Genomic DNA, 27,974 nt, shown 5'->3' with positions numbered 1-27,974 from the left:
TCTTTCGGTCACAGTTACTAATTTATTTGAAGGTACTGGGGGTTTGGGGCGGTGACTTCTGATTTCAAAGCTGTTAGGCTGGCTTTCTTATGCAGGAGAGGCAAAACCAGTGCAATTTTAAGTCAGAACCAAGGGTTTTTAGCACCAGCTTCACAGATTTATCTGAAAAGGAAACACAGCCTATTAAAGTAGGACATGGAGTCAATTTTTTTTCTTTGGAATACTAGGAAATAAAAACATTGTTCATATTTCTGGCATTAGAATTTTTCTTATAATGAGATTTTTTTGCTGCCTGACAAAGCAGTTTTCCAATAAAGGTTTCTCTTCTTTTCCCTTTGCAGGATGGCGGACACAGACCTTTTTATGGAATGTGAGGAGGAGGAGCTGGAACCATGGCAGAAAATCAGTGATGTGATTGAAGATTCTGTTGTTGAGGATTATAATTCAGTTGATAAAACTGCTACGGGTAATTACCCATTTTAGTCTAGAATTATTCCTGTTACTGGTGTTAAAATTGAAGGGAAATGGCAGTGATTGGTTACATCCTGTCCAGTAAGTAGTCTTATTTGATAGCTAAAAAACCTGTTAGTGAGTCATGTAACCAATTTCAATTTCTCTATTTGTGAACAGAGCTTTGGAGTGCTGGGTAGAGCTGATGTGGTGGTGGTGCTGCACGAGGCCAGGCGTCCTGTGAATAAGTAGTTTGGGAGGCAAGAAACAGGTTTTTCTTTCTCTGTGCAAGAGGAGTAAGATTTTTGCAGGTGTTGGAAAGGGTGGCCTGTTTAAAAAATGAGAAGGACACTTTGGCTAAGTTACTCGTGTTTTACAGCCAAAGTAGTAGTTTCTTAAAAGTAGAGAATTTATAATTTACATAGAAGATGATGCTTTTTCTTTTACAGAGTACTTTAGTACGTATCAGCATTCAGTGGTGAGTAACTTCGATCCTTCTAGCAGTTTTGAAATGAGTGAGGAAGCCAGGTATTCTACTGGTGGATTGTATTTCCTGTGACTTAATTTATGTAGTCAAACTAGTGAGATTAAAACTAGTTTATTATTCCTTATTTAACCCGTGATTTGATGTAATCGGTTTCAGTTGGGTTTTTTGGTTTTGTTTTTTGTTGGGTTTTTTGCCTGTTTTCTGCAAATGGAAAGATGCATAACTTGGGTGTTCAGAGTTTGCATTTAATGTGCAGGTCGGAGTATGTTGTTATCCAGTAATTGTCTCAAATTATTAGACATTTGGACTCATAAAAAGCAGTAATTGCCAGATGGGAGGCTTTATGTTTTTCAGATGCTGTATAATCGTTGTTTGTAATGGAACCCTAACTAAGTAAAGAAACAAGGACAGTACTTTCTGATTGTTGATTTCTGTAGGTAAATGCACGATGACCCAACTCACTGTGGTGATACCAATCTTACACAAATTAAACCTTGATGATGAGCGTTTCACAATTTGAGAGCAAATGGAACATGACTATAATAAGAAAAACTTTTACTCGCTGTCCCTTTAGTTCTTGCCACACACTTGGGTCTGTTGCATGGAAAAAAAGAATTCTTACCCCGGTTATGTGTGTGGGTGAAGTAGACTGGCATGTTTAATAAGTTAGGCTTTTGTTCAGCCATTTCAATTACTTTTTCTTTGTTAAGATCAAGTAAAGCGTCAGCTTAATATCTGGAATAGGGATGGGTCTATGTCTTGTTGTAGGCCAGGGATAATTAACGATGCTGATTCAACATGTCTTGCATTTCTGACTGCTGCGATCCTGACCTCTGATCCTACTGTGAAGCGCTGTGGGAGCATTCTTGGTAGTCAGTGCTGCTAACTCCTTGGCCGTAGCTGTTCCACACAACTTGTGGTTAACAGAGGGTGTTTGTGGAAGCATTCAACACTTGGGGCTTTGGAAGGATGGTTGATAATTGGAGGTGAGTAGAACGAGGCTGTCTGCTTAGAGAAGGGTACGCTTCTACTGCTGACTGCCGTCATCTGCTTTCTCTGGCATTCCTACCAGGGAGGACGTAGAAGGAGCTTACTTTGTGTGGTGTTCAGAGATGTCAAGGTAGGAGGGTGTTTGGAAGGGCAAACGGATTCAGTCATAGACGGGTTGGAATGGACGTAAAACTAACAGTGGCCTTGAGTAAGTTGAATTTCTCTTGCTTGTGCCATTTGGTAGAAAATACAGAGCTAAAGAAGCTGGATGTGAGTATGGACTATTGTCCGAAGCTAAAAATTTTACTAAGTGTGATAGTATGGCAGTAGAGCCAAGCAGCGTGCTAGTATGGTGTCTCTACAAACAAATTGTGCTTTCTCTCTTTTTTTCTCAATACAATTGTGCAATTCCTTTCTAGCAGTTTCAGTGAGTCCGCAGCCCGTTTCTGCCCCTCTGCCAGCTGTTGCCCATGCATCCATAGGTGCAAATTTCTCTGCAGCCACGTCAGTCGGTAGCAGTGGGGCTCAGAATAGTGACAGTGCTAAGAAGACGCTAGTGACAATATTTGTGAACAGCAACAGTAAGCAGAAATGCCTTCAGTATTTCGAGCAGTTTGGGGTGCAGGGGGGGAATGCGAGGCTCGCTTGCAGTCACGCTGGCACGTGCTGTGAGCACGTGAGATTTTGCAGGCTGAACAGGGAGGTGTCAGGGCAGAATTTGGATGGGAGTTGTGCTAACCCTTGCAGGGACTACAGGGAGTAGCAGCTGGTTTTCTTCAACTTGAGAGTGAATCCGGTGTCCTTACACATTAGTGGAAATTACCATTGGTAGTCTTAGCCTCCAGGTAAGATGTAAAATGAAGGTACTGGCTACTTGGGGTCACCCTGGTGCATCATGATGTATTTTGCCAAGAGTAAATGTGTTAAACTGGTGTGTTGGCCAAATTCCAAGCTGAATAATTCTGGGATGGTTTTGCTATTAAAGGGTTGTCGTGCTTCGTTTCCGAGATAGCTTAAGCAATCTCTCTGCATGACTTAATATACTGAAATATAAAGTGGGTTTAGGATTCTTTGGGATTAAGGAGCTGTAAAAATATGTTTGTCGATTTCACCTAAAAGTCATTGCATCATTTCTAGTAAAATTTGATCCTCATTACACAAGTAATGAGGAAGATTCTATACATTATTTGAAACTGGTATCTTTGGTGGGAGTGTCTTAAAAGTATCTTGAACTCCAAATGTATTAGATATCACTACGTAATACAGTTGTGATGAATATTTCATAGCTTTACTAATAAAAGCTGTTTGAGACAGATGTTCTAAATCAATTACAAGAAATTAATAAAGGCTTGGTGATACCACTGTGCTATAATTAGATTAACGGTAAAAAAGGAAAGGAATGTGACTACTAAAAAATAGTCCCCCAGTAGCAATATTTTTATCAGCAAAATACGCATATACTCTTCTGACAAGTTCAAATATGCCCCCGTAGGATCTGCTATCCAAATGATTCCCAGATCCCATTAAAACTGGTGGGATTTGTACAGGAATCTAATTTGGAGAGGCCTTTGTCACATCTTAAATTGGAAAGGATTGTGCAGAATCACAACAGTCTGAGAAACTTTCTTCGTTCTTCCTTTATTGTTTATTTGTTGGCTCAAATAAGAGCCATAGTAAGCTCTGGAAACTAATCTAGAGCTCCAGCATCTGACTTGAAAATGTAGTGAGGAAGGTTGAAAAAGAAGACAAATCATGATGGTTTTGTCTTACTTTCTCAGTCCTTTGTTGTGTAGTCTCATTATGCCCGGCATCCTCTCTGGGCTGCGAGAGCATTAGAGGTTTAGGAGGATTGCTGTGCACTGCTGCTGTAGGCTAGCTAGAAATATATATTTTATTTTTTTAGTACATGTGGTCCAGTTCAGAGGTACGCAGAATAGTTTTCGTGATGGCTTAGTTCCTTGCAGGCTGTGGAGGAACCTTTCCCTGAAAAGCTGGTATTATGTTTCTAGACGTGAATCTCTCTAGTCTGTACTAGAGGAATGAAGTCACAGGCATAGCTACCTATGATTGTCGTCTTTTATATGTTTATTCTGGTTCGCAAACAGAATTAGTGGTAGCTATTGGGGAACTAACACCTTCAGATTTTACTCCATACGTTAAAAACTGAAGTTAGGTAGGGATGTTACTCACTGTGACTCCATCTATCACTTTCCATAGTCCTTTTTCTTTTGTGTGTCTCTTGTAGTATGTCATCTAATCATAAATCACTGCTGTGGAAGTCACTTGAGTGGTGAGTGCAGTTTGCTGGGCTGCCTGCTCACACAGAAATTGCCTGGCCAGATGTGCCGTTGGCATCTCGCACCACTGCAGGAACCGCGCTGGATTTGCCCTCTTCTCGTGCTGCCGTATTGCGTGTTGGGATCTCCTTCTGCCCCACAGTGCAAGTCTGCGTGTTAAGGAGGGTTTGTAGAATTTATTTAGTAATGCTTAATCAGAACTGTTCTTAGACCGCTGAAAAAAATCTGAAAATCTCGGAGGTGTGCGTTGGTCTGCTTTGGAAGACAGGAGGGACGGAAATGACCTTTGCAGCCGCAAGACACGGTTACTTTCCAAATAGGCTGAATTTATGACTTGGCAGCTTGGTGAGCTCTGTTAGCGTTGTCCAAACAAAGTATTCAGTGTCAACGTATTCAACATCAGTTAGGGCTGTATGTTTCAGGGTAAGCTTGATGATGTGGGTTATATTTGTGTGTTTTCTGATCTGCTGGGATGGAAATAAACTTTGTTTGGGCGTGAGGAACATGCTGTTGGTAGTGCAGTGTGCTCCTGGTCACTGTCACGTGGCTTTTCTCCTTCATTGAGCAGTAGACTTTTAAATGCTTTGGGATGGATGTTGTTAGGTGAAGAAATACGGAAACATGCTTGGCTTTGCACATCTCTGGGGCGCTTCAGGTTTTATGGGGGAGTAGATTCTCCTCTTGATTGCACTGATGGAGCAGAGCATAGCTTGGCCCATTAACTGCAGGACCAGTACAAACAAAATTCTTCAGCCTAGGGCATGGCCTTTTCTTTCCTGGGTATTGTATTCGTCGAGTCACTACCAGCTCGTATGACATGACTTTGACTTGCAGGGGAATCCTTCTTGGCTTGATGCCAGCAAGGATTTTGAGTGGCAAAGTGCCACAGGGACATCTGTCACCTCTTCAGTCCCTGCAGTCTCTGCTGGCCCAGTGACTGAGGGTTACATCCCAGTTTAAGTTGTGACTATGTGGAACGCTCATGAAATGAGCCATGTCTGGAGTCATCCCAGCTTTCAGCAATCTGTTTTTTATGCTCATGGCAGTCGTCTTGCATTTTGTTTTACATTAATTAAGAAGACTTATAAGCTAGGGCTGAAAAAGACCCATTAAATCTATCCATTCTCCCAGTGTAAGGGTTTGTTAGTTTTTGTTTTGTTTTTTCCCCTCTAGGATGTAATTCACTTACGAGCAAGCCTGGAGACCTAAAATTTATCCTTTACTTAAATAACAGCATCTGTGTTGGTAAATGTCTAACTTTCAAGACCATGCATCAACAAACGTGGCTGAATTTCTTGTGAGGTGCATTGTACTTCTTAACACTGATGTACACAAACCACCAGTTCTCCTTTGAATGAACAGAGCAAAATTGCCTACTGGATCGGACAGAAATGACCCTGTGTCCAAAAATCAAGAAACAGGATTTTCAAACTAAAGATAAGCTAAAAGATGCTTCCATCTCTTTTCATCTTTCTGCTGGATCCAGATTTTCCCCTGCAGATTAGTTTTAAAATGTCTCAAATTACTGGGACATAAAAGGAAAAATTACTGAAAGCTAAATATATTTGAAGTGACGCTCGGCCTAATTTTTTCTTTCCTTAATTTCATTTGATTGCTTTTAGCTATACCTGTATCCCACTCAGACCAGTTCTTTCTTATATTACATATATGTGCACAGCTAGCTAGTATAGCATATACATCTGTCTGTTTCCACAGGGTCCTCGTATCCATAAAAGCACTGTTGTTGTTGACAAGAAAATGAGATGGGTGCCACACGGCACATCAGCCTGACAGCTTGACTTCTTTTTAATAATTCCACCATCAGATAAAAATATAACTTACATTCCCGCAATTCTCTTTACCACAAGAATCACAAAGTGCTTTTTGTCCTGAAAATATAGAAACTGTAGGAGAAAACACTACCCTTTATTTAATAAGTAGTAAATGCATAACAGTTGATGGTTAAGTCAGGTTAGGATGGGAAGTGAGAAAACTTGGTCTCATTTAAATTATTGCCCCTGCAGTGTGACAGGACACTTGCAATGCATGCTTACTCTTGCATACTGCCCTGTGATCCCTCGTTCCCCTAAACTGTATATAACACTTAGTATACTTTTTCTCTCTTACACTTGTTGACAAAAATTATATGTCTGTTTACATTAAGCTCAGCCAGCCTGTCATCTGGGGAGTGGTGTTTCAGCAGAAGCTTCTCTTAGCTTCTCTCCCTGTGCTTCCCGTGTCTTGAAGAATATGTCTCGGAGCAGTGCTCCACCTGCCATGCTGTCTGGAAATGGATTCAGAGAGCACAGGAGCCATCTCAAGTTGCTTCTCCTAAGAATGATGGAAGGCTCCTCGGAGATCTACAAGTATCTGTCTCCAGGCCCCAGTAATCCCTTACTTCTCAGGGAGTGCCCTGGTGAGCTGACTCCACTTGATACCCAAATCACCTGCCATTAAAGCCTTAACAGTGCGTCCCTACGTTGCACCTTTTTGCCCATCGGTGCTGGCTGCTGATGAGGGCCGTTCATCGGAGACCAAAGTCAACAAGGAATTGAGTCATCCCAGGCTTAGCAGTCTACCCTTCGTAAGCCTGAGAGCACCTTTGTTGATGCCCAGGTGTTGAATCCAAAGTCCACATGTACGTTAACCTCTAAATCGTGACGTGCTGACACCAGTCCTAACAGTTTCTCACTGACTTTGATGTGGATTGTCTCAGTGGTAGGAGCCTCGGCTCTGATGGCCTCCTTAGCAGTGGCATGGTGTGCTCTACCTTTGAGGTCCCTATCTCGGTTGTTCAGAGTGCAAAGTAACTTACTGATGGGCCCAGCACTAGCGTTCTTCTCTTGGAAGGTTACGCTGTTGTGAAGTGCCAGATCATCCGTATGGGGGTTTCTGGAGCGTCAGATGAAAAGAGGCTTTGTCAGTCCATCCACTCCTGTGAACAGGCAGGGCATATCTGACAAGAATGGCTTTTCCTTTAGAGGGGAGCGTCTCTGCTGTGCTTAGTTGTGGGAGAGGAAAAAGAAACTCCTCTTCTACATGTCTACATTCTGCCTTCCTGGTAGCATACTGGAAGTCAAGGAGGAGTTCAAGAAGTGTAGGAAGAGGTGTAGGACTCACAAGGATCACTGGACTAACTGGGCTGTTCAGGAGGCTTGCTTCATCAACTGGCATTTAGGTCTAAATCGCCCCCTCCAAGAAGCCAATTAAGCCGTTTCCAGCGAGCTACTTGGAAAATCATACACTTGAGGCAGGAGGAGAAGAGAGAAGAACGTAATTTGTTCTTTCCCAGCAGCTGATTTCTGCCATGGTCTCCTCATTCTCCCTAGATGAAGTAGTGAATCTATGCACATCTGTCTTGGCCGGTGAGTTTAGAGTGCTCCAGGACCTGTGGAAACCTTACAAACCTCCTTGGAAACAATCTAAGAGAAGTACTGCATGCTCTTGGACATGGTACTGCAGAAGGCTTGTCATTCTCACTTATGAATATCTACCAAAGCCTGAAAAAAAATAAAAAAAAAAAATTGGACATACAACTGTGTCCATCCTGGCCACATTGAAAAGAACCTGCAGTTTCTGGTAAGGAATTGGAGTATTTATATATGCTTCTGCTGTTGTTTTGTCTAGTAATGATAGCATTTCAGGAGAGAGCAATGTGGCAGGGACCTGCCAAGTCCATGCTGAGAGAAAAGTGTCAGAATCATTGGGCTGATTTGACCAGATGATCTTTGTCAGCTGGTCTCTGCTTTAAAATGGACTTAAACCCAAAGTCATCTTTTGTTTGTTAAACTAGTACAAGTCTTCCCAGATGATTTGTAAACTCCAAAGGAGTGCAGAAGGAGTTGGAAACCTGACTGTCACCCTCCACTTGAGGTTGCACAGTGGTCTCTGTACTAACCACAAGGTCATGGAAGTTCCAGTGGCAATGTAAGACCTCTCATTTGCAGTCACAGGCTCTCAGCGTTTGGCAAGGTCTCGGCTCCTTGAAAGTTTGGGGGATGACTGTGTGCTCCTTGCCAGCCAAGTAAGATCGTCGAGACACTGAGGAGGAGAAAATGATCTGCTCATGCTCTGGATTTGGGCCTTCATCAGATACTAAGTGGGATGTAAATGTTCAGAACCTGGTAGAACTGTCCAAAGATTTTTATTTTTTTCTTCAACTGCTCTGTCTCTTCTCTGTGATAATCACATTATTTTCAGGAGTATTGTGAAGGGATTACCTCTCTAAATTTTTTTTTTAAAGATTGCGAATCCAGTCTATTTGTCTCTGGTTTTCATTCACTCTTTCCACCTTTTTCCTATCCCTCTTCAGAGACCTTGCTTTACAAACCAGCAAAGGCTAGAAGTATGTCCTCTTTTTCACTTTAGACTGGAGGCAGCATGCACAGAGTTCAGACAGTAGTGGGTTTGTGCTCATTGGTTTTGATCCTTTTGATCAAAGATAGGATGCTTCATGACATCTCAGCATCTCCATCCTCTGCCTCGGTTTGAGGCTATGTTTGCTGATGGATGTTTTTTTTTTTTTTTCTTTTCCCCGTGCTCTGGAAGTGGGAACGGGTGTCTCTTTTCCAGCAGTCCCCCAGCTATCTAAGGTGCTTGAAAAAGTGAGGCAGGATACAGTGTGGGCCAGGCAGTTGTGTGGCTCGGCTCTGAACCTTCTGATGTAGTCTTCCATCACCCTACTGTTCCTGCCTACTATAATCTTCATGAAAACATTTGGATCATATGCCCTGAGGACTGCCAGCCAGGCAGCATCCAGACTGTCAGTGTAAAGCATCTTCCATTAAAAGAAGCTGTTTTGGCTGTGGGTCAGAACATTTTGGCATGCAGCAGCAGGTCTTTTCCTGGATTTACACAGTTACATAGGCAACATTTGCTGTTCGGGTACAGCAACCCTTTCCTCTAACATCAACAGTTTCAGGAATGTTGGACCACTTTGTAGCCCTGAAACAACCTGGATGTTCTGTCAGTCTCATGTCATATTGTGCTGCACATCTCTGGTGGGAAGATTCCTGTGGGGCTTCCTGTATCGCGCCTCCCTGTGCCAGTCTGGAAGCCCTTTGTCCTCAAGACATGGATTATAGTAATAGCGGGATAGAGTAGTGCATAAACAGAAATACATGAATGAGCTAAACCTTGCGAGGAAGAATGGTGTAGAGGAAGAAGGAACTGAAGCCCAAATAAGTATGCTGCTCATTTTCTGGAGTTGAGTTTGAAATATTTGTGGCCTGATTTATTTTTTTTAATTTATTTTTTAAATGTTTTCCCCTACCCCATGATATTTAGAAAAGGTAATGCATGTTGTATGTGCAGATTGCTTGCTCTTGTAGGCTCCTTGCTGTCTTTAGACCTAGCCACATGTCACTTGTAATAGGCATTTGGGAGATGAAGATGTAGTGATCACCAGAGAAAAAAGTAAATTTTTTTCTGAACTGCTTGATGGGATAAGATTCAGGTTTTTTCCAGATAATAGTCCATAGCCTTAGGTACCAAAACACCCCTCTCTTCGATGGTCCCTTGCTCCCATCGCATTTCCATCATTTACAGTGCAAGAGTCAAGTGTACAGACATCGTCTCGTTTCCTGCGTAGCTTTGATTTGTTCCTTCACCATCATCTACGCTGTGCGCAAAGTGAGGCGGATTTCTGTGGAAAAGACAATGTCTGGCCCTGAGTTAAAGTTAGTGTTGTCAGAGGGTGTATGCAACCTACAGCCAACCTTTACAGTTACTTCTTAGCTTGGTCCACAGCACGGGCTTGAGCTAACGTGGTGCATGGGAAGTGAGAGTTGTGTCCATCCTGCAGCAGACTGGCCGCTGAAGGGGAACAATGTCAAAAGTGTTCTGCTGAGCATTGTTAGTGTTTGTCTGTAGCGAAGGTTTGTTCTGTGGTCTCTGAACCGGTACCTTGGTGGTTGTAGACGGTTTCATGCCATCTTTAACTAGCACGTTTCTTCGCAGCCTCCTCCTTCATCCTCTCTTCTGTTCCTTTTAATTCCTTCCTCGTCTCGGGTGCCAGTAAACATTGGCAGTAGATGGGAGACTCTTCCGATCTTTGTTTTGGTGTGACATTGGCCCCCAAGTTGCCAGAAGCAATTGGGCAATATTCCTGGGTTTGAATTTCCTCATTCTGTGCAAATATTGCAAGTCTGATCTGGTTGGCAAGCCAGAGCTTGTGGAACTGAGAGCACACGTGGGACCAATGGGATCTTGACTGAAGGGCGCAGCCAACTGCTCATAAGTGTCTGCTGGGCTGGTGCAAGCTGAGATGACCAGAAGCTGATTAATGTTACCTACCCCTGTGGATTTTCCTGGGGGTGGTCGGAGATCACGGATGGCCCTTGAGCCACTGTGCAGAGGAAAATGTTACAAGAAAAAAAGGCACCAGAAGAAGCAAAGTTTGCTTTTCTATAATGACTGAACAATTCTGTTTGTTGCAGCCTACCACAAAAAAAAAAATCATCGAGGCAGACCTCCATCGTAGAAACCTTGATCTGTGCAGTTAGCAGTTCACAAAGCAATAGGATACCTTTTTCATCTGCAGGTAATGGAAAGCATTAGGTAACTCTAGCAGTGGTCATGGGATGTTAGCAGTCAAAACTTCACAAGGTGCTGTGCACCTGAGGACAGAACCTTATGGTGGCGTTATTAGGCAGCTGTATCTATAAGCAGCAAGTCCGTAGTAGACATATAAAGTGAAAATCCATCAGGGAAATCCCTCTGGGCGCGATGGTGGGTAACACCAGTGATAGAACTCCCTGGCAGGTATGTCGGCACGATTGCAAGGAGTCAAGTTACTGCTGCTTAGTGCAAAGTGCAAGTTATTGACAAACAAGCAAATACTAAATAAAATCTATTAGTGTAAAACCGCATGAAGGTGTTTTAAGCTGAGTGGTTTTACTTCCAAATAAAGCTGGCTAGGAGCACCTACACAGACAGTGCATTTCAGCTGACGTGTAGTATCTTGCTAAGCTGCAGTAGCCTGGTTTGCAATTATATGAACATGCTGTCATACCAAAGGACTTGTGTGAAATCTTTCATGTATTGTGTGATATTAAGGATGTTGAATTTAGCGGATAAAACTACTGTCTCTTCCCCATCTTAACTTTTTTTCAAGCAGGATGTTTCACTCTTGAATCAAGAGTGTAAGTACTTACAATGGTTCAAAGATAGTCTTATGACACAGACTGCACGTCATGACTTCAGTGTGATCCAGGTGTTTTCAATATCTTTTCTTTTTTTTTCTCTTCTTTTGTTGAAGTTTGTCTGCCACTTCGTGAAGGTTCAGTCCCCTAGTCCTCTTCCTATCCGAGGCTGCTGAAGATAACTTTAGGTTACTTCAGAATGCTTGTGACCTCCTGGACCTGGTTAATTGAAGCCCTTGGCAGACTCCAGTGTCCCTGACGGCCTGCGATTGTCGGTGCTGTTCAGAAACTTTCAGTGTAGCTCTACCTCTGGTACACGTCCTGTGCCAGGGGTTGTAGTGGTTCTGCATAAGTTTTCCCAGTATCTGCCAGCAGGTGAATTTTTACTTAATAGTTAATGAGACTAGAAAAATATTTTCTTTAGCGGCTGTGGCTGTGTTCAAAGGGCATGTAGGAGCCAGAATAATCAGTCTCTGAGGTTGCTCAAGGCTAAGGGATTTGAACACTTAGTTCCTAGGCAGCTTGGAAAATTCTAGTCTAAATATGAACGTTAAAACAATATATGGAAGGGTTGGATAGTTTCACAAGTTTACTTTTAAAGTGTACTCCGGAAAACTCATTTGAATTCTGAAGACTAAAATTGCCAGCTGAGTGTGTGTGAGAAGCAGCAGCCTTTTTACCTGACAAGTGTGACTTTCGCTATATTTCTGTTTTTCTTCCAGCTGGCAATCCTCTTGTTCAGCAGAGTGGACAGCCACTAATCCTTACCCAGAACCCCACCTCAGGTCTGGGCACGATGGTAACTCAGCCAGTACTACGACCTGTACAGATCATGCAGAACGCCAATCATGTCACGAATTCTCCGGTGACCAGCCAGCCCATCTTCATAACAACCCAGGTGAGTGCCCTTCCAGCCAGGATGGCTGAGACAGAAGGTCTGATGCACTCTTCCATGGAAGACTGTTCTCTGTTAAGAAATAATCAGATGCCTGTTCTGGTTTTTCTTGTGCACTTTAGTGGATGTTACACTTGAGCTGAAATCTGCTGGGTTTTTGTTTTTTAATTTATGTCGATTTAAAAATAGCTTTGTTTAGAAATAGCTTGTGTTCCTAGTCATTTTGCAGTTGAATCTCACTTGAGAAAATTGGCCACGTTCCACACCTCAGCAGGTCCTGGGGAGCCAGCACAGGTCTGATGGGACTGCACGCTGTCTCTCACTTGTAGCCTTGCCCGTAGGGCCTGACTCCCCGCTGTAGGTGTGTCTGTCCGCTCTGCAAGAATTTGACCTTGCTGAATACTTAACTACTTTGATTTATTTTCCTGGGAAATGTGCAGGTAAATTTTTCTAAAATGTCCACTGGCTTCTTTGAGCGTTTGCTAAGACCTGGTAGAAGATTTCTGTAGGTGCTTCGGGAAGGAGAGATTGAGAGTGGAGGCTGTATATCAGACTGTTGTAGAGTATAAGGAAGGTGGCCCTACTGTCGTTTAAGGTGCTGGCCTTGTAATTCAATTGATCTGCAGATGATAGTACTGTGGGGTGGGTTTTTTAATTTGTTTTTTAGGGTAGAAAGCTTATACTGAAAGTGCTTGAAATATGCTCAGTACGGTAATGGTAACGGTACTGCCTGACTGCAGGGATTTCCTGTGAGGAATGTGCGGCCTGTACAAAACACAATGAACCAGGTTGGAATTGTTCTGAATGTACAGCAAGGTCAGACAGTTAGACCCATCACCCTCGTCCCAGGTAAGGACTGGAACAAGCCAAAGCCACTGTTGTGTTCCTTTTTAGAGTACCAAGGGTTTTAAAAAAAAAAAAAAAAAAAAAAAAATTGTAGTTGAAATCTGCATTTCACCTGCATATCTAGTAGCTCTAAAGAGGCGGGGATTTCAGTTCCGTAGTAGGTGAGATTTGTCCGTATTTGTGGCTGTAATTCTGCTAGTCATTTTGCAGCAGAGAATAGGCCCTTTGATCATAGTAACAAACCACTTCAGAGTAGGGGACTTCCAGCTGGAAGGAATGTCTGCCTCCCAGGGCTCCATATAATCTAGCCTCTTCAAAAAGCCTCCTCGGTTACCTTAATTCCAAAGTCCCAGCCCATGACCACCCCTCTTCCTTCCCTTCAAAGTCTCCCCATGCTGTGCTAGTGCTGGGAAGCTGCCTGGAAACCGAGCCTCACCCCGCGGGTGATTTTTCTAACACTGATTTCTGCTACTGGATCCTGTCATGCACCACCAGAAAGACTAACAACTCGTGTGTCCCCAGACACCTGCCTTGTAACAAAGCAGCCATGCTAGTGATGAGTCACCTTTTGCTCTCCCCGGAACGAATCTCCAAAGCCTCATATTGCAAACTAATTTGCAACTGTAGGATCACCCTTGTCCTGCCATAAGAAGCCTTCCATGAGTTTCCATTGGGCCTAGTGACTAGGACTGTGAGCCCCATGAAAGTTAGCGGGATTTATGCTCGGAAGCTACTTGGGCCTTTTGGAAAATTCTGCGTAAAAAAGGTTGTAAATACAATCGTCACTCTGTCTGGATCCATGTTCAGTTTTAGTCTGCTTGGGAAGTGAAATTAAGGTGCTGAACTCTAAAACTTCCACCGAAATTGCTGGGAATTTTGGGAGCTCAGCAGTATTGGAAAATAGGCTGCAGGCAGGTATTACTGTGCAATGAATGGAATTTACTTGATCTACCTTGTTTGTTCATTTGTTTTTGAAGCCCCAGGTACCCAGTTTGTTAAACCAACAGTTGGCGTTCCTCAGGTGTTCTCTCAAATGGCCCAGGTGAGACCAGGTACAACCATGCCGGTCCGACCCACCACCAACACTTTCACTACGGTCATTCCGGCCACGCTTACCATCAGGAGCACTGTACCACAGTCCCAGGCGCAACAGCAAAGTAAGTCCACTCCCAGCACCTCCACAACTCCTACTGCAACGCAGCCAACAACACTTGGACAGTTAACTGTGCAGCAGCCAGGGCAGTCCAGTCAAGCTACTAACCCCAAATTAGGTAAGACTTGCCATGGAAAAGCAAGGGGACTCAAGTGTGTAACACTGTCTATGATTTGATCTTCAAACATACGGCATAGCAGCTAAAAGACAGAAGTTGAGTCAGAGCTCTTGGGTTCTATTTTTGCCTCTGTCACTGACTCATGCTTCATCTCTCTTACCAACCTGGAAAATGAGGATAATCCTGCCGTCGTGTCCAGTTTGGTTTGAGAACTAGTTAAATTTTGTTTTGTAGAATGTTCCGAGACCATCAATTAGAAGTCCCCAAAAGTGAAAAATACTATTTGTTAATCACTTGTATTTTTCTGAAAGGTGAAGTTAAATAGATGATGAACACAAGCAGAAACTAACCATGTTGCTTTTTTTTTTTTGAATGTTGGCTGAGTTCACGAGTGAAATGATTGCTCAAGAATAGTGACAAACAATTTGAAAAGGAAAAAAAGTACTTCTTCACACAGCAAGTAGTCACGTTATTTTTAGCTTTAAGTGGCCATAATCATATACAGCTGCATTTGGAAAAGAAATGCAAATAATTTTTGTGACCCATCAGTATCCTGTTTAGTTCATTGCGGGACATGGCTCATATCTTAGAGTGTAACGTGGAAGGTTACGGAAATGTACTTTCCCAGTCTTGCCAGCCTTCGCATTACTGGACAGGATATTTGATGGCTTAGTTGTCTTTGGTGAAGACTCAAGGTAGAAGAGCAAGAGACAAGGCATACCAGCTGGGGGCGGGGTTCACACAGTGGATCAGATCTTACTGATTCCTTATTAGTGTTCTTGCATTATCCATTCCCTCGGCAGTGAGTATTGCAAGCTTTGTGACTGTAAAGAGACCTGGAGTGACTGGTGAGAACAGCAATGAGGTTGCTAAGCTAGTGAATACCCTGAACACCATTCCTTCGTTAGGACAGAGCCCTGGCCCGCTGGTGGTTTCCAACAGCAGCCCTGTGCATGGTTCCCAGAGATCTAGTGTCTCAGAGTCGTCGTCATCGTCGTCATCGTTAAAAGGTATGGTCTATAGCAGCTATCTTAACTTGATTGATTCTGCTGAGAATTCAGAAGTTTATTTCCTGGAGTAAAAAAATGCTAACCTCTAACTACTGAGATTTCATAATAGGGATAAACACTTGAAAAGCCTTGCTATTAATTTCTTCATCTGTACATTTTTATCCAGTTATTATATTTTGTTTGTGGATATTTGCTTGCATACATTATTTTGCATTCAAAATCATTGGTGTGCATGCTGCCATCTTGAGAACACGCATACCTGAAATACTCTACACAAGGAGGCAAAAGGATAAAATCTTTGCTTCTTTTCTTCCAAAAAGCACCTTCCTAAGGTGTTGGGGAGTCCAGAAGTTGATTTAAGGTACATTTCATGTCATCTGTATTCTCAGTTTCTTACTACAGCTGGAGGTAAAGATGAGGCATTTTAGTCTGATGGAAAACCAAAGCAAACAAATGATTAAAGAATAAGGGGAGATGAGTTGAGCTGATCTCTCTTTCCTTTCCTTTTTTTTATTTATGAAGTCTACTTTTGAGACACTCCTATTCTTATTCTAGCTACTGAGGGGTATGTTTTGTCATACAGATTGTCAGAAGTTTGCATACTTCTGCCTTTTTCATGCCTCATCCAGTCTAGTTAGTAGTTAAAAATATGCCAGAAAGATTGCTTAGAATTAAGATGAAGTGTAAGGATTCTATTTTTCTTGTTTTGTTTTGTGTTTTTCCTGTTACAGTCAGCTCATCTCCTATTCCCACATTCGATTTGCAAGATGGTGGCAGAAAGGTCTGCCCAAGATGTGATGCTCAGTTTCGAGTCACTGAAGCTTTAAGAGGACATATGTGTGTAAGTAACCATTCAAAGATGAGCAGTTAATGGATAATTGCTCATGATTGCAGAGTGCAAAGAATAGTTCTTCCTAGATCAGGAACTTCTGTGAAAAGGGAGACTATGAGTAGGAGAAAGTGAGAGGCAAAGGGGAGGCCTTTGGAAGACCTTCCGCAGCATCCCTCACTGGAAGTAGGCAGGACCTCAGTTTTATGTCCTGTTGGTGCCAGGAGATGCATTTAGTTTCTAATCTTACATATCAGTAAACAATCAAAACAGAAAATCAGATACTGACTCTCCATTATTCTTTCCTTAAGAGCTTCCTAGAGTTCCTCTGTCTTTTCTTAGCACTGGTTAGTCTTTGTCTGTTTAATAGCGTATATATATAGTTCTTCCTAGATACAGTTTAATGTTTGAGGGTTTTTTGTGTTTGGGTTTTTTTTTCCTTTTAGTACTGCTGCCCTGAAATGGTTGAATTCCTCAAGAAAAGAAAATCTCTAGAATCTGAACCAAATATTCAATCTGCAAAGCCTCCATCTCCAGAAAAAACTACAGCTGTTGCTTCACCACCCTCTTCTACTCCTATCCCTGCACTGTCCCCACCTGCTAAAGCTCCAGAGCCAAGTGAAAACGTAGTTGACTCATCCCAAAGTAAGCTCATTATGTTAGTCGATGATTTCTACTATGGCAGAGATGGTGGCAAGGTGAGCCAGCTGCTGAACTTCCCCAAGGTTCCAACTTCCTTCAGGTGTCCACACTGCACCAAGAGGCTAAAGAACAATATACGGTAAGGCTAATGCGATGTGCCGCAAAAACAGTCTACAGTGTTCTGAATGCCTCTGATCAGCAGAAGTAAAAATGAGTTGTAAGCGTCAGTCTCTCAGGCCCTTCACCTTTCCCATATTGTAGCTTAAGACCAGAACTGAAGCACAAAAGGGAGAGATTTGCCCATCATCGCACAGTTTAGTCAGGGCAAAAGCTGTAAGAAGATTGTGTGGTTAGAATAATTGCACTGCACTGTACTGCGAAATCTGTTCTCTCACTTTCTCTAGGCTTAGGGAGGTTGCTGGACAGAAGGAGATTTTGCTTGCTTTTGATGGGAAGAGCAAAAAGGAAATACCTTAATGCTGTTAAAAAAACTTGCGGTGTAGCGTTCATAATGCATTCAGTGTTACAGGTGCAAAAATGTTTGGATTTCTGTTCACACGCTTTCTCTTCACCTCCATAAGGTTTATGAATCACATGAAGCACCACGTTGAACTGGATCAGCAGAATGGAGAGGTAGACGTCCACACCATCTGTCAGCATTGTTACAGACAGTTCTCCACTCCGTTTCAGCTACAGTGCCACTTAGAGAATGTCCACAGTCCCTATGAGTCAACAAGTAAGTTGATTTTGCTGTTGTCATTTGTTTAGGTTTAAGAGAGTTTCTGTCTTGTATTAACTGCAAATCTGTTGAGAAAGGGGTGAGTGTTCTGCTTTGCCCCTTGGTGCATTGGTTTTGTAGGTCAGCAGAAAAGTCCATCTAAACTATGTTTCTGCAAACTTCAAAAATACTTTAAGATCAAGTTCAATAATAATGTCATGGTAGAATTTAATTTTTACCAGTAGGTTGACATCTGATTTAAAGTCACTTGCAGTTTCCTTCTTAGGACATCTTCCTACTTGTTGTACCCACCGTTTTGTTTAAGAGAATTCTTGCTGCCTTTTGGAAACCTCTCAGAATATATTCTGTCATCTACCTAATTCAGAGAGTTGAGAAGCTGTTTTTTTGCGGTTGTTTTTTTTGGTTGGTTGGCTTTCTTTTGTTTTAAGTTGTTACACTACCAGTTACAAGTTTCTTTATGTTTTAACAGGGGTTTTTTGTCCCCCAGCTGTTATCTGCTTTTCCGTTCTTTTGCAGCAAAGTGCAAGATTTGCGAATGGGCATTCGAGAGTGAGCCAATGTTCCTACAGCACATGAAGGACACTCACAAGCCTGGGGAGATGCCCTATGTTTGTCAGGTATTAAAAGCGGTTTAGGGGCTGGACTTCATAAATGCACACTAGAGAATAAGAGGAAATCTGGCACTTTTCAGCAAAGTGTGTGGCTCGTAGGGGTCCATTGCATTTTCTTCCAGGTGTGGACTTGTCCACAATGCACAGTGTCCACATGGCTATTAGTCCATGGCCAATAGTCCAATGGCTGTTAGGGCAGCACAGGTAGCTGAATGTTTGCCACCGGTTCCCAGCACTCTGAAGCTGGATCAGCTTGATAAAGGTTTGTTTAGTCTCAGTGGCATTCAGAGCCTAATTTTTTTTTTCCTCCCAGGGCCTGCAGGCAAATTGCTGTGCCATAAAGAGAAGTTGTCACTCTGGAGCAGATGAGATTATGTTGCTTGTGTGATACCTTTTCTTGACATTCTGTTGCCATGAGATTTGTGCTTGCATCGATTCTGAACATGTCATCTCCACCCAGAGGTCCTAACACTGTCCCTCCAAAAAGAAAAAAAACAGAGAAGAGACTTTTAAAATATGTTATGTTAAAACAGATTATGTTCCAAATTCTGCATTTTACATAGACCCTGAAGAAACTGCTCTTTAATATATTCCAACTCCTTTGCATTGACTGTGTCTCCCTTTTTTTTCTTTTTTTTTCTTGGATCTGGAGCTTGAATTGTCACTACTTTCTTTTTAGACAAGTAGTTCAAACCTGTTTCTCCAAACTGCTCTGAATATACACTGCTTGATTTAGTATCTTACAGTTGGAATAAGCTAGCAGGTTCTTTAAGACCTGGTTCCTAAACTCCACTGATAAGTATCTTTTGGAGATCTGGGCATTGCTATTAAGGTCTCCATGTTGCAGTGGTGGGTGTGAGAGAGGTTCCTGTGTTATTTCACTGTTAATTGTTTCTGTCCACTCCTGTAGGTCTGTCAGTATCGTTCATCACTCTACTCTGAAGTGGATAGCCATTTCCGAATGATCCACGAAGACACGCGGCACCTGCTCTGTCCTTACTGTCTCAAAGTCTTTAAGAATGGCAATGCTTTCCAACAGCACTTCATGAGGCATCAGGTACTATGTCAGGGCTGTAGTCTCTCGTTGTTTAAGGTGGTTCCCTCTCCACAGAGATTCAATGGATAGTAAGCGTGTGATTAGTTGAGCATTTGCTTGGAATAAAAACAGAAAGAAAGAAAACTTGGTTGAAGGAGGGTTTTTAGTCGATGCTGTGTTCATTCCATAACAAATGCAGTTTGCATGCTGTCATTCCAGACCTTTCATAGGGATTGTGCTGAAGAGAATAGGCATTGCTCCTTTGGGAGTAGCACAGATTGTTGTTACTTAGCAGAAAAAAAGCATGTATTGCTGGACTGGGTTTGCTTCATGTGGTGATTAACCAACAGTGTGCTCTGTTTGGGGTTTAATTTTTTTTTTTTATCTCCAGGTAATAAGTAAGTAATACTGTATGCACACAAGTGAATATCATTTTTGTAGCTCAGTGTTGTTTCCATGTATGTTGGCTGCATTGACAACATATTTTATGTGGGTGTAGCTGAAGCGTACTTTCAGAATATAGAAGTGTAGTGCTCTTACCAAGTGCCAAAATTGATTTGCCCCTGAAGTCCTTCGCTGACTCCCGTAAGAGGCCGAGGCGAGGCAACTTTTGAAGGAACGTTGCCCCACGCGCTGCTCTGCCAGCGTGCCTTACTTTGGCTTAAACAAGCTGGGTAAGACTTGGCGCTTCCAGGCCTGGTGTCTCTGCAGAGCCTGATGATTTTAACTAAAAAAACCTAAACCAAACAAAAATTAAAACCAAAACACCAAAGATACGGGGCTTGGCGGGGAGGGACTTTCAGGTGCTAAAGAAAAATGGGGCTGCCTTTGGTTTCAAAGAGGGGAAAAGTGTGGTTTTTTTCTTTTAAACAAAAACCCCTGCTATATTGTGACTTCTGTTTCTCTAAAATGAAATATATTTCATTTGCATTTGCTTTAGAAGAAGAGTGTTTATCACTGCAACAAGTGTAGACTCCAGTTCCTATTTGCCAAGGATAAAATTGAACACAAGCTGCAGCACCACAAAACTTTCCGGAAGCCCAAACAATTAGAAGGATTGAAACCTGGAACCAAGGTAAGAAATCCCAGTTAGCAGCAGGCCTCTGTCCTCCGTTTCCTCAGGAAACGCCTGTAGCATCTGTATTGGTGTGTATTTATTAAGTGCTGCAAAACTGACGTTCGCTTCATCTGCATCACTGAAACCACACTCACTGGGACAGAAAAACACTTCGTATCCTGTCCATGTTGTGTGTGCTTAGTCAATCAGATACTTCATAGAAACAGTAAGTGAGAGAGTGGAGGTGAAAGTGGCTCACCAGAGGTTAAACTCTCCTAACTAAGGTGTCTACAAGCGAAGGTATCTGAACTAGCTGTCTGGACGCCCTCTGTAGTCATTAGGGACAAACAGGCACTTCTGGGGCTCAAGTCGTGTGTCCTCTTTTGGCTACTGCTGCCCTGGGCGGGACGAATCATGTCCTAGGGGCACCTCTCTATTCTCTGCTAAGAGAACGAAAGACTGCTCCAAAGAGAGGAGTCTGAATCTGGTTAGATCGCTTCTGCCCTTGTGTTTTAGGAGGTATGGGTGTATCTGTTTTCTGCAGGTTACAATCAGGGCATCTAGAGGACAGCCACGGACAGTGCCAATATCTTCCAATGACATGCCGCAGGGCACTGGACAGGAAACCACTCCGCTGTCATCTTCTACCGATCCCCAGCCCATCTTCCTGTACCCGCCTGTCCAGAGGAACGTCCAGAAGAGAGCGGTCAAAAAAATGTCAGAACGTTTTGCTAAATTTCAAATTAAAAAAAGATTTTTCAAGGAAATGTAGTTAGCTTTTTAATGCCACAATGATGGGTAATACAATCCTTGGCACTGGACAGCTCTGTCTTACCAGTTGCCAAGGAAACTTTATGCCAGGAGAACCTAGCTTCCCACAAAACCAGGATTAAATCATGTTATGAAAACCCTTAAGGTGAAACTGCGAAGTACAGAATTAGCTGGGCGCTTTTATAGAAACAATGGAATCTCATCAGCATAAGGGCTTTCTGCGCACCCTGTGTCCTGCTGCCTTTTCTTCAATTTTTTTTTTTTTGTATTTTCTTTTATTTATCCACTCTTATTTATCCACTCTTAAATTGTATACTCCTGACTACAGTAAGTGGGAAATGTTTAGCCTGGCACCGAGGCACCCTAGGAAGCTGGGGTGCAAGATGAGACTAGTTTGACTGCAGACTTCTGAAAGTTTACATGTCATTAAATTCCTCTCTGTCCTGATGATTGTTACGACTCCAAAGATACCTGTTCAGACACTAATGAAAATATCCCTCTTCTCTTCAGGAGTGTCTTGGGGAGGCAGACTTGTCTGGAGTGCAGCTTCGAAATCCCCGACTTCCCAAACCACTTTCCCACCTATGTGCACTGTTCGCTGTGTCGCTACAGCACTTGCTGCTCCAGAGCTTACGCCAACCACATGATCAAGTACGTGTGATTCTTTAAAGGCTGTAGTAGAAATTCCTCCTGCCCAAATGCAGTAGCTCCTCTATGTCTGTCTGCACTGTAAGAAGGGGGTATCAGGAAATTCCAATTCACTGCAGTGGTTTGTGAGACACTGGACGTGTGTTCTGCATCAGCACAGGCATGGGTGATGGCTTTCAAATGAGAAAACTGAGTGCAAGAGCTGAAAGATTCATTCCAAACTATCAGTATTGTAGCTGATGACATGTGTACTGCATGCTGCTGCAGAAAACTGTTATTTTTCAGTGCTCCTAGGATTTCTTGTGAAATTCTCAGATTTAAGAACTTAAAAAATTTTAAAAGGGGGGAAAAAAAAAAAATCATGCCATGCTTCTACAAGCCTGTGGTCTGTACAGGACCATGGATAGGCCATAGAAGAGGGTGGCAGAACAGTTACTTCAAAATCTGGGCATTTTTAAATGTTACTGTACAGTTGTGTTTATTTAGACACAGAGTTTTCATTTCCTTGAATACAATACTGTCAGACAAAATATTATTAAACCCAGGATTGGGTCTGTCTTTGTAAATGTGCTGTATTTTGCATGGGTTTATAGCTCTTTTAAAAATGCAGAATAATTCTGACATTTAAAAAAACTCTTTTGTCTTACAGCAACCATGTTCCTCGGAAGAGTCCAAAATACTTGGCTTTGTTTAAAAACTATACTGCCTGGTAATGGAAAACTTACCATCTTATTTTAATCACCTGGGAATCTAATGTACATTCACTTTCTGATCTTTTTCCAGTTCTGTTCTTTTCTTTCATGATCTGCTTCTGAAGAAGCTCTGCTTATTTTTGCCACACAGCAAAATATGTTGAATGAAGGGCAATACATTGCCCGAGACTCCCATTGCCTTCCAGTGGGAGTTAATGTTTCGGGGCGGGGACACTGCCGGTATGCACTGGAGGGTGACCTTTTTTCCCTAACTGTTAGTGAGGGGATGTACATATTTTCATATCTGATACCAATACTAAGCTCACTTCTCTCTCTTCCCCCCCCCCTTTCTTTTTTTCCCCTTCCAGTGGCGTAAAGCTGTCCTGTTCCTCTTGCCTCTTTGTAACATCTGAGGGTGATGCAATGGCCAAACATCTGGTCTTCAATCCATCACACGAGTTTAGTAACATTATTTTCCGAGGTAAGAGTTTGAAAAGGAGCAGAGAAGCTGCAAAAAATTAATGCAGGACATAATAACATCAGTTCACAGACCCCACGTCAAATACATCCTTGTTCAGCATTGGGCTGAGCACTTGCTGAGTCGCGAGTTCTAATAAAACAGTAGCGTTAGGGACCTTCTGTAACTGCCTGAATGAGTCTCCATTGTTATGGAGATCGGAGAGCTCAGCTTCGAGTGAGGCTCGCTCTGCCTGGAGCTCAGCTGTGTCACTGGTAACGCTGTTCTCTTCCCTGGAAAGATCTCGGGAGACAATGCCGAGGGCTTCAGCGAGTTCCTCTGAGACATCATTGTAGCTCTGTGACACCAGGAGGCCTTAAGCAGCTGCCGGTGCTGGGGTTTGAATAGAGCCTGAAAGTTGCGTTCCAGCCATTTGCTGTGAATTACCGCAACTTGCAAAACTTACCGGCGTTGCCTGCGGGGATGTGGCCAAAGCTGAGCTTTCCTCGCCAAACTCCTGCTATTTCAAATGGACGTGGGGTTTTTGCTGCTTGTTTCTAACGATTGTTGATGAGCGCGGCTCTGCCCGTTGAGCAGTCTTCACTTGTTGGTTTGGATGGGATGGTACTTGGGTGTGGGAGGAGGTAGGGGTTTGAACGGGTGGATGAGTATTAGCTGTTCCTACAGCGTATTGGGATGCTTTGGAGTAACAGACAACAGAGGGACACTGATCCTCCTCTCTGTTAGAGGACTTGTTTGTTTGCACTGACTTCTTGTTTGTTCGCTAAGCTACAAATGTTATTGTTTTGTTTTTCTTAACAGGGCCTACTTGGATATCACATTCCAGGTAAACTGTTTGTAAATTCTTATCTGCCATCATCTGTTTCCATTTGTGGGGTTGGTTTGGGGGGTTTTTGTTTGTTTGTTTTCCCTCAACAGCTTTATTTTCTCGTTTTTAAGAAGGTCCTTGTGTTCTCTCCCTTCAAGGCACATTCAGCCCCAGGACAAAGGCATGAAGAATACATGCCCTACCTATTCCCCAAGTAAAGCTGCTACTGTGAAAACAAAGTCCGTGTTACCTGCGAAAAAGGACCTGGAGCCGGAACTGGCACCTGCAGCCTACAGCAGACCTCTGGTCTGCCAGGAGGAAGAGTGCTTCAATATTGATGCTCAAGAAGACGAGCAGCCAACAAAGGAGCCGGAGCCTGCAAGCAAAAAGGAGCAGCTGTCGGTAAAAAAGCTGCGAGTTGTACTGTTTGCTTTGTGCTGCAACACTGAACAGGCTGCGGAGCACTTCCGAAATCCTCAGAGGCGGATCAAGCGCTGGCTGCGAAGGTTTCAGGCTTTCCAAGAAGAGAACTTGGCGTCCCTGTCAGAGGGCAAGTACCTCAGCTTGGAGGCTGAAGAGAAACTAGCAGAATGGGTCCTCACGCAGAGGGAGCAGCAGCTGCCCGTGAACGAGGAGACTCTCTTCCAGAAAGCCACCAAGATTGGCCGATCCCTCGAAGGTGGCTTCAAGATCTCCTATGAGTGGGCGGTGAGGTTCATGCTGCGGCACAACCTCAGCACGCATACTCGAAGAGCAGTGGCTCACCCTCTCCCCAAAGACGTGGAGGACAACGCCAGCTGCTTCATCGAGTTTGTGCAGCGGCAAATCCACACTCAAGACCTGCCTCTCTCCATGATCGCGGCCATCGACGAAATCTCTCTCTTCCTCGACGTGGAGGTGCTGAGCAGCGATGACCGGAAGGAGAACGCGTTGCAGACGGTGGGAACCGGGGAGCCCTGGTGCGACGTTGTCCTCACGATCCTCGCCGACGGCAGCGTTCTCCCGACACTTGTCTTCTACAGGGGTCACGTACAGCAGCCTGCCAACGTGCCGGAATCTATCATGCTGGAAGCAAAGGAGAACGGCTACAGCGATGACGAAGTCATGGAGTTGTGGTCGTCCAGAGTGTGGCAGAAGCACACGGAGTGCCAGAACAGCAAGGGCATGCTCGTGCTGGATTGCCACCGAACACACCTATCGGAAGAAGTACTTTCCTTGCTGAGCGCGTCCAGCACTCTGCCGGCTGTTGTCCCTGCCGGCTGCAGCTCCAAAATCCAACCTCTAGATGTTTGTATAAAAAGGACTGTGAAAAATTTCTTGCATAAAAAGTGGAAAGAGCAAGCCAAGGAAATGGCGGACTCCACATGCGACTCGGACATTCTTCTCCAGCTGGTTTTGTGCTGGCTGGCGGAGGTCCTGGAGGTCATTAGTGACTCTCCTGAACTCGTGCAGCAGTCCTTCCTGGTGGCCAGCGTGCTGCCCGGTCCGGACGGCACGGCCAACTCGCCCACGCGCAACGCCGACATGCAGGAGGAGCTGATCGCCGCTCTGGAGGAGCAGCTGAAGCTGAACGAGGAGCAGCCGGAGGCGGCGGCCGAGGTCCAGGATCGGACCCAGGCTGAGGAGTCCGCAGACCCAGAAATCCTCCATCAGCTCTTCGAAGGGGAGAGTGAGACTGAATCGTTTTATGGCTTTGAAGACGCTGACTTGGATCTGATGGAAATCTGAGCACTGATCTGCGAATCGTGATCCAGAAAGGGTTATTTTTTAAATAAATGTTGGGTGAGACCATTACACTTCCCTGTGGATTTGTGGGTTTAGGAAATTTGTAGGCGATCACTCAGATAAATAGCCATTTATGCTGTTCATTTATAAGTTTTGTGCTTTTTTAAAAGAAAAAAATCACTGTGTTGGTATTTTCTGAAAATATATTGTGGGTGAATATTTTTGCGTTTTCTTTACCTCACTGTATCATAGTTTTCTGTTTTTATTGTGCAGAAATGTTTTGAATTATACATTGTCAATGTGACCATTTCTAAAGAGAGGAAAAAAATATGTAGCTAATGAACCAGTATATAAATCTTTTTGGTTGTCTTAATACAGATTTTTTTTTTTCTTTCTTTTTTCTTTTTTTAACACTTGACCCAGAGATTTAGGTTTCTGTGGAAAATTTAGCTATGAGTTATTGCTTTAATGTGTGAACTTCTATAATTGGCCATTAAGATTTGGGTTTGGTTTGGTTTTTTTGTTCTCTTGTTTTTTTAAAGAGGAGAAATTATTTTGCTTGTGAATTTGGACGCGGGGTAAAAACACAAGCAAAAGCATTTTGCCTGTTCAATGCCAGCAGCGCTTCTTGGGAGCCACGACACGCGAGCGGAGATCCGCAGTCAGGGAGTCGGGGGCCGTGCTGACCCAGACCTCGCGCTTTCCTGCCGACTTTCTGACGCGGTGCGGTGGTTCCTCCCCTCCACCCGGGAAACCAGCCGGCACCCACCTTGCTCCAAAGAATTACTGACAGAGGGTACATGGTGGAAGAGGAAAGTCAAGTCTGTCTTGATCTTCCTGTATGGTAGATGGGAGTTAAGACTGTACGGACCATTAAACGTTGACCTTTAACTACTAGTAGTTGATAAACCTGCTTTAACCAGTGGCATCAGACACTACGTTCCTTAGAATTAGAAATCTGATTTAATGAAACAAACTGTGACGTGCACAAAAAGAAGACGTTTGTTTTTATTTTTCACTGCCAGCTTAAATTTTTCTACAATTTGCATGTTTGAGGGTTTTTTAATTGTATGTATTATGGTATAAACGGAAAGCATTTTGACATACAGAATTCAGAAGCACCTGCACCTTTCTGTTTCCATAGAGGTTTTGTGAACCTTCCCTATCGCTGAAGGAAAGCAGGAGGCAGCATGTGCAGACCTGTAAATGGTTCATCTTTAAAATGTACAGAAGTGGAACATTTAATAAAACCAGGGAAATGGATTTATAAACATGTGTTTTTATTATGAAGAACTATTTAACTCTTGTGATATCGTAATGCTTAATATAAAGTGCGTCATGAATTCCTCTGCAGTGTGAGCTGCGGCGCGGAGCTGGTCGAAGGCCGGGTTCCCTCTGTGCCCGGCATCACTCAGCATGTCCTGAAGAGACCCAGAGAGGGGACAGTCATGAAATGTGTTTACATGTCATTGACACTTGAGGCAGCGTTCTCTCCCTCTTGCATTTCTGCAACCCCTACCTGCTCTCCAACTATACAGTAGGTTCAGTGGAACAACCTACTCTCCCCAGTGAGATTTTCTTTTTTTTAAATAAAAGTCTGAAAAATCATGAATAAAATACACTCCTGAACAAACATTTTTACTGTTGTTTATCTCGCGTAGTAGTAAATACCACTCTTAATGTTACTTACGAATTTATTTCATGTAAGGCTCAGAAAGACCCAATTCCCAAGTGCACGTGACACGTTTTGGCCGTGTCCTGCTGTCCCGCCGGGCTCTGGCGGAGCTGCAGCATCTCTGGCTGCTTGCAGGGAGCTGTGGGATGATCATCTTCGATTTTCAGAGCCCTCCTCTCCCAGCCTACCTGCTGTCAGTAGGCAGAGCGATAAGAATTTAAATAGGGAGAGGTTAATTATTCTAATCTTGGCGGTAAGAGAAAACTAAAGCAACTGAAACCACCCCCCTTTCCCCCTCTGTTTTCAGCCGAGGGGTTTCATAGGTGCTGGGAGCGGCAGGATGAGCAAAATGTAGATGTTTGTGAGAGTGTGTGAGTGGAACGACGGGCCGTGAGCCCCTCAGAGGCGATGCTGGTGTATGTTAAAGCTACTCCAGCAGCTGGAGAGCCAGAGGAGCCCGTCCAGCAGCGGAATGCTTGTGGCCTGATAGGAGAGCAGCATGGGAGCCAGCGGTTGGATGAATGGGAAATCTCGGTCTGGAAACGCTGCTTTACTCTCCTGGTTTCACCACCTTGCGATGGGGCAGAGGTGCTCGCACGGGCTCCGGCCCCGTGTCTGCGCTCACCCCTGGTTCAGTCCAATGGACTGAGAGACCCGGCCCTTCCCGATGCCCGAGAGACCCAGCACGCTCTCAACTGAAGCAGGAGGACCGCGCTGATTTGTCCGTTAAGCAGCATACTGTTCACAAATACTTTATTTTTTTCAACAGAAAACACCTTAAGGATGTGTTTTCCTTCTGTCCACAGGCAGCTTTTACAGGTTGACTGAAGCTTTTTACCTGTCCAGAGTTCTTGGTTGTCTGGATTACAGGTGCT

At 43.6% G+C, this 27,974-nt stretch overlaps 1 protein-coding gene across 1 annotated transcript; it reads left to right on the top strand.

Annotated features, from left to right (window-relative positions):
* The first annotated feature begins 342 nt into the window (after positions 1-342).
* On the top strand, positions 343-25,974 carry POGZ (pogo transposable element derived with ZNF domain). Its single transcript, XM_009810121.2, has 18 exons — positions 343-466; positions 2,350-2,508; positions 12,089-12,264; positions 13,002-13,110; positions 14,085-14,378; positions 15,182-15,374; positions 16,124-16,229; positions 16,664-16,998; positions 17,441-17,595; positions 18,115-18,215; positions 19,120-19,266; positions 20,186-20,320; positions 20,847-21,019; positions 21,584-21,724; positions 22,371-22,430; positions 22,782-22,894; positions 23,693-23,717; positions 23,858-25,974. Exons 1-18 carry the CDS (start codon positions 343-345, stop codon positions 25,425-25,427), a joined length of 4,116 nt encoding a protein of 1,371 aa, XP_009808423.2. The 3' UTR covers positions 25,428-25,974.
* The last annotated feature ends 2,000 nt before the right edge of the window (positions 25,975-27,974 follow it).

The sequence above is a fragment of the Gavia stellata genome, chromosome 33, assembly GCF_030936135.1.
Source record: "Gavia stellata isolate bGavSte3 chromosome 33, bGavSte3.hap2, whole genome shotgun sequence".
Lineage (NCBI taxonomy): Eukaryota > Metazoa > Chordata > Aves > Gaviiformes > Gaviidae > Gavia > Gavia stellata.
Note: the sequence above shows the minus strand (reverse complement) of the source record. Positions and strands in the feature narration are given on the sequence as shown.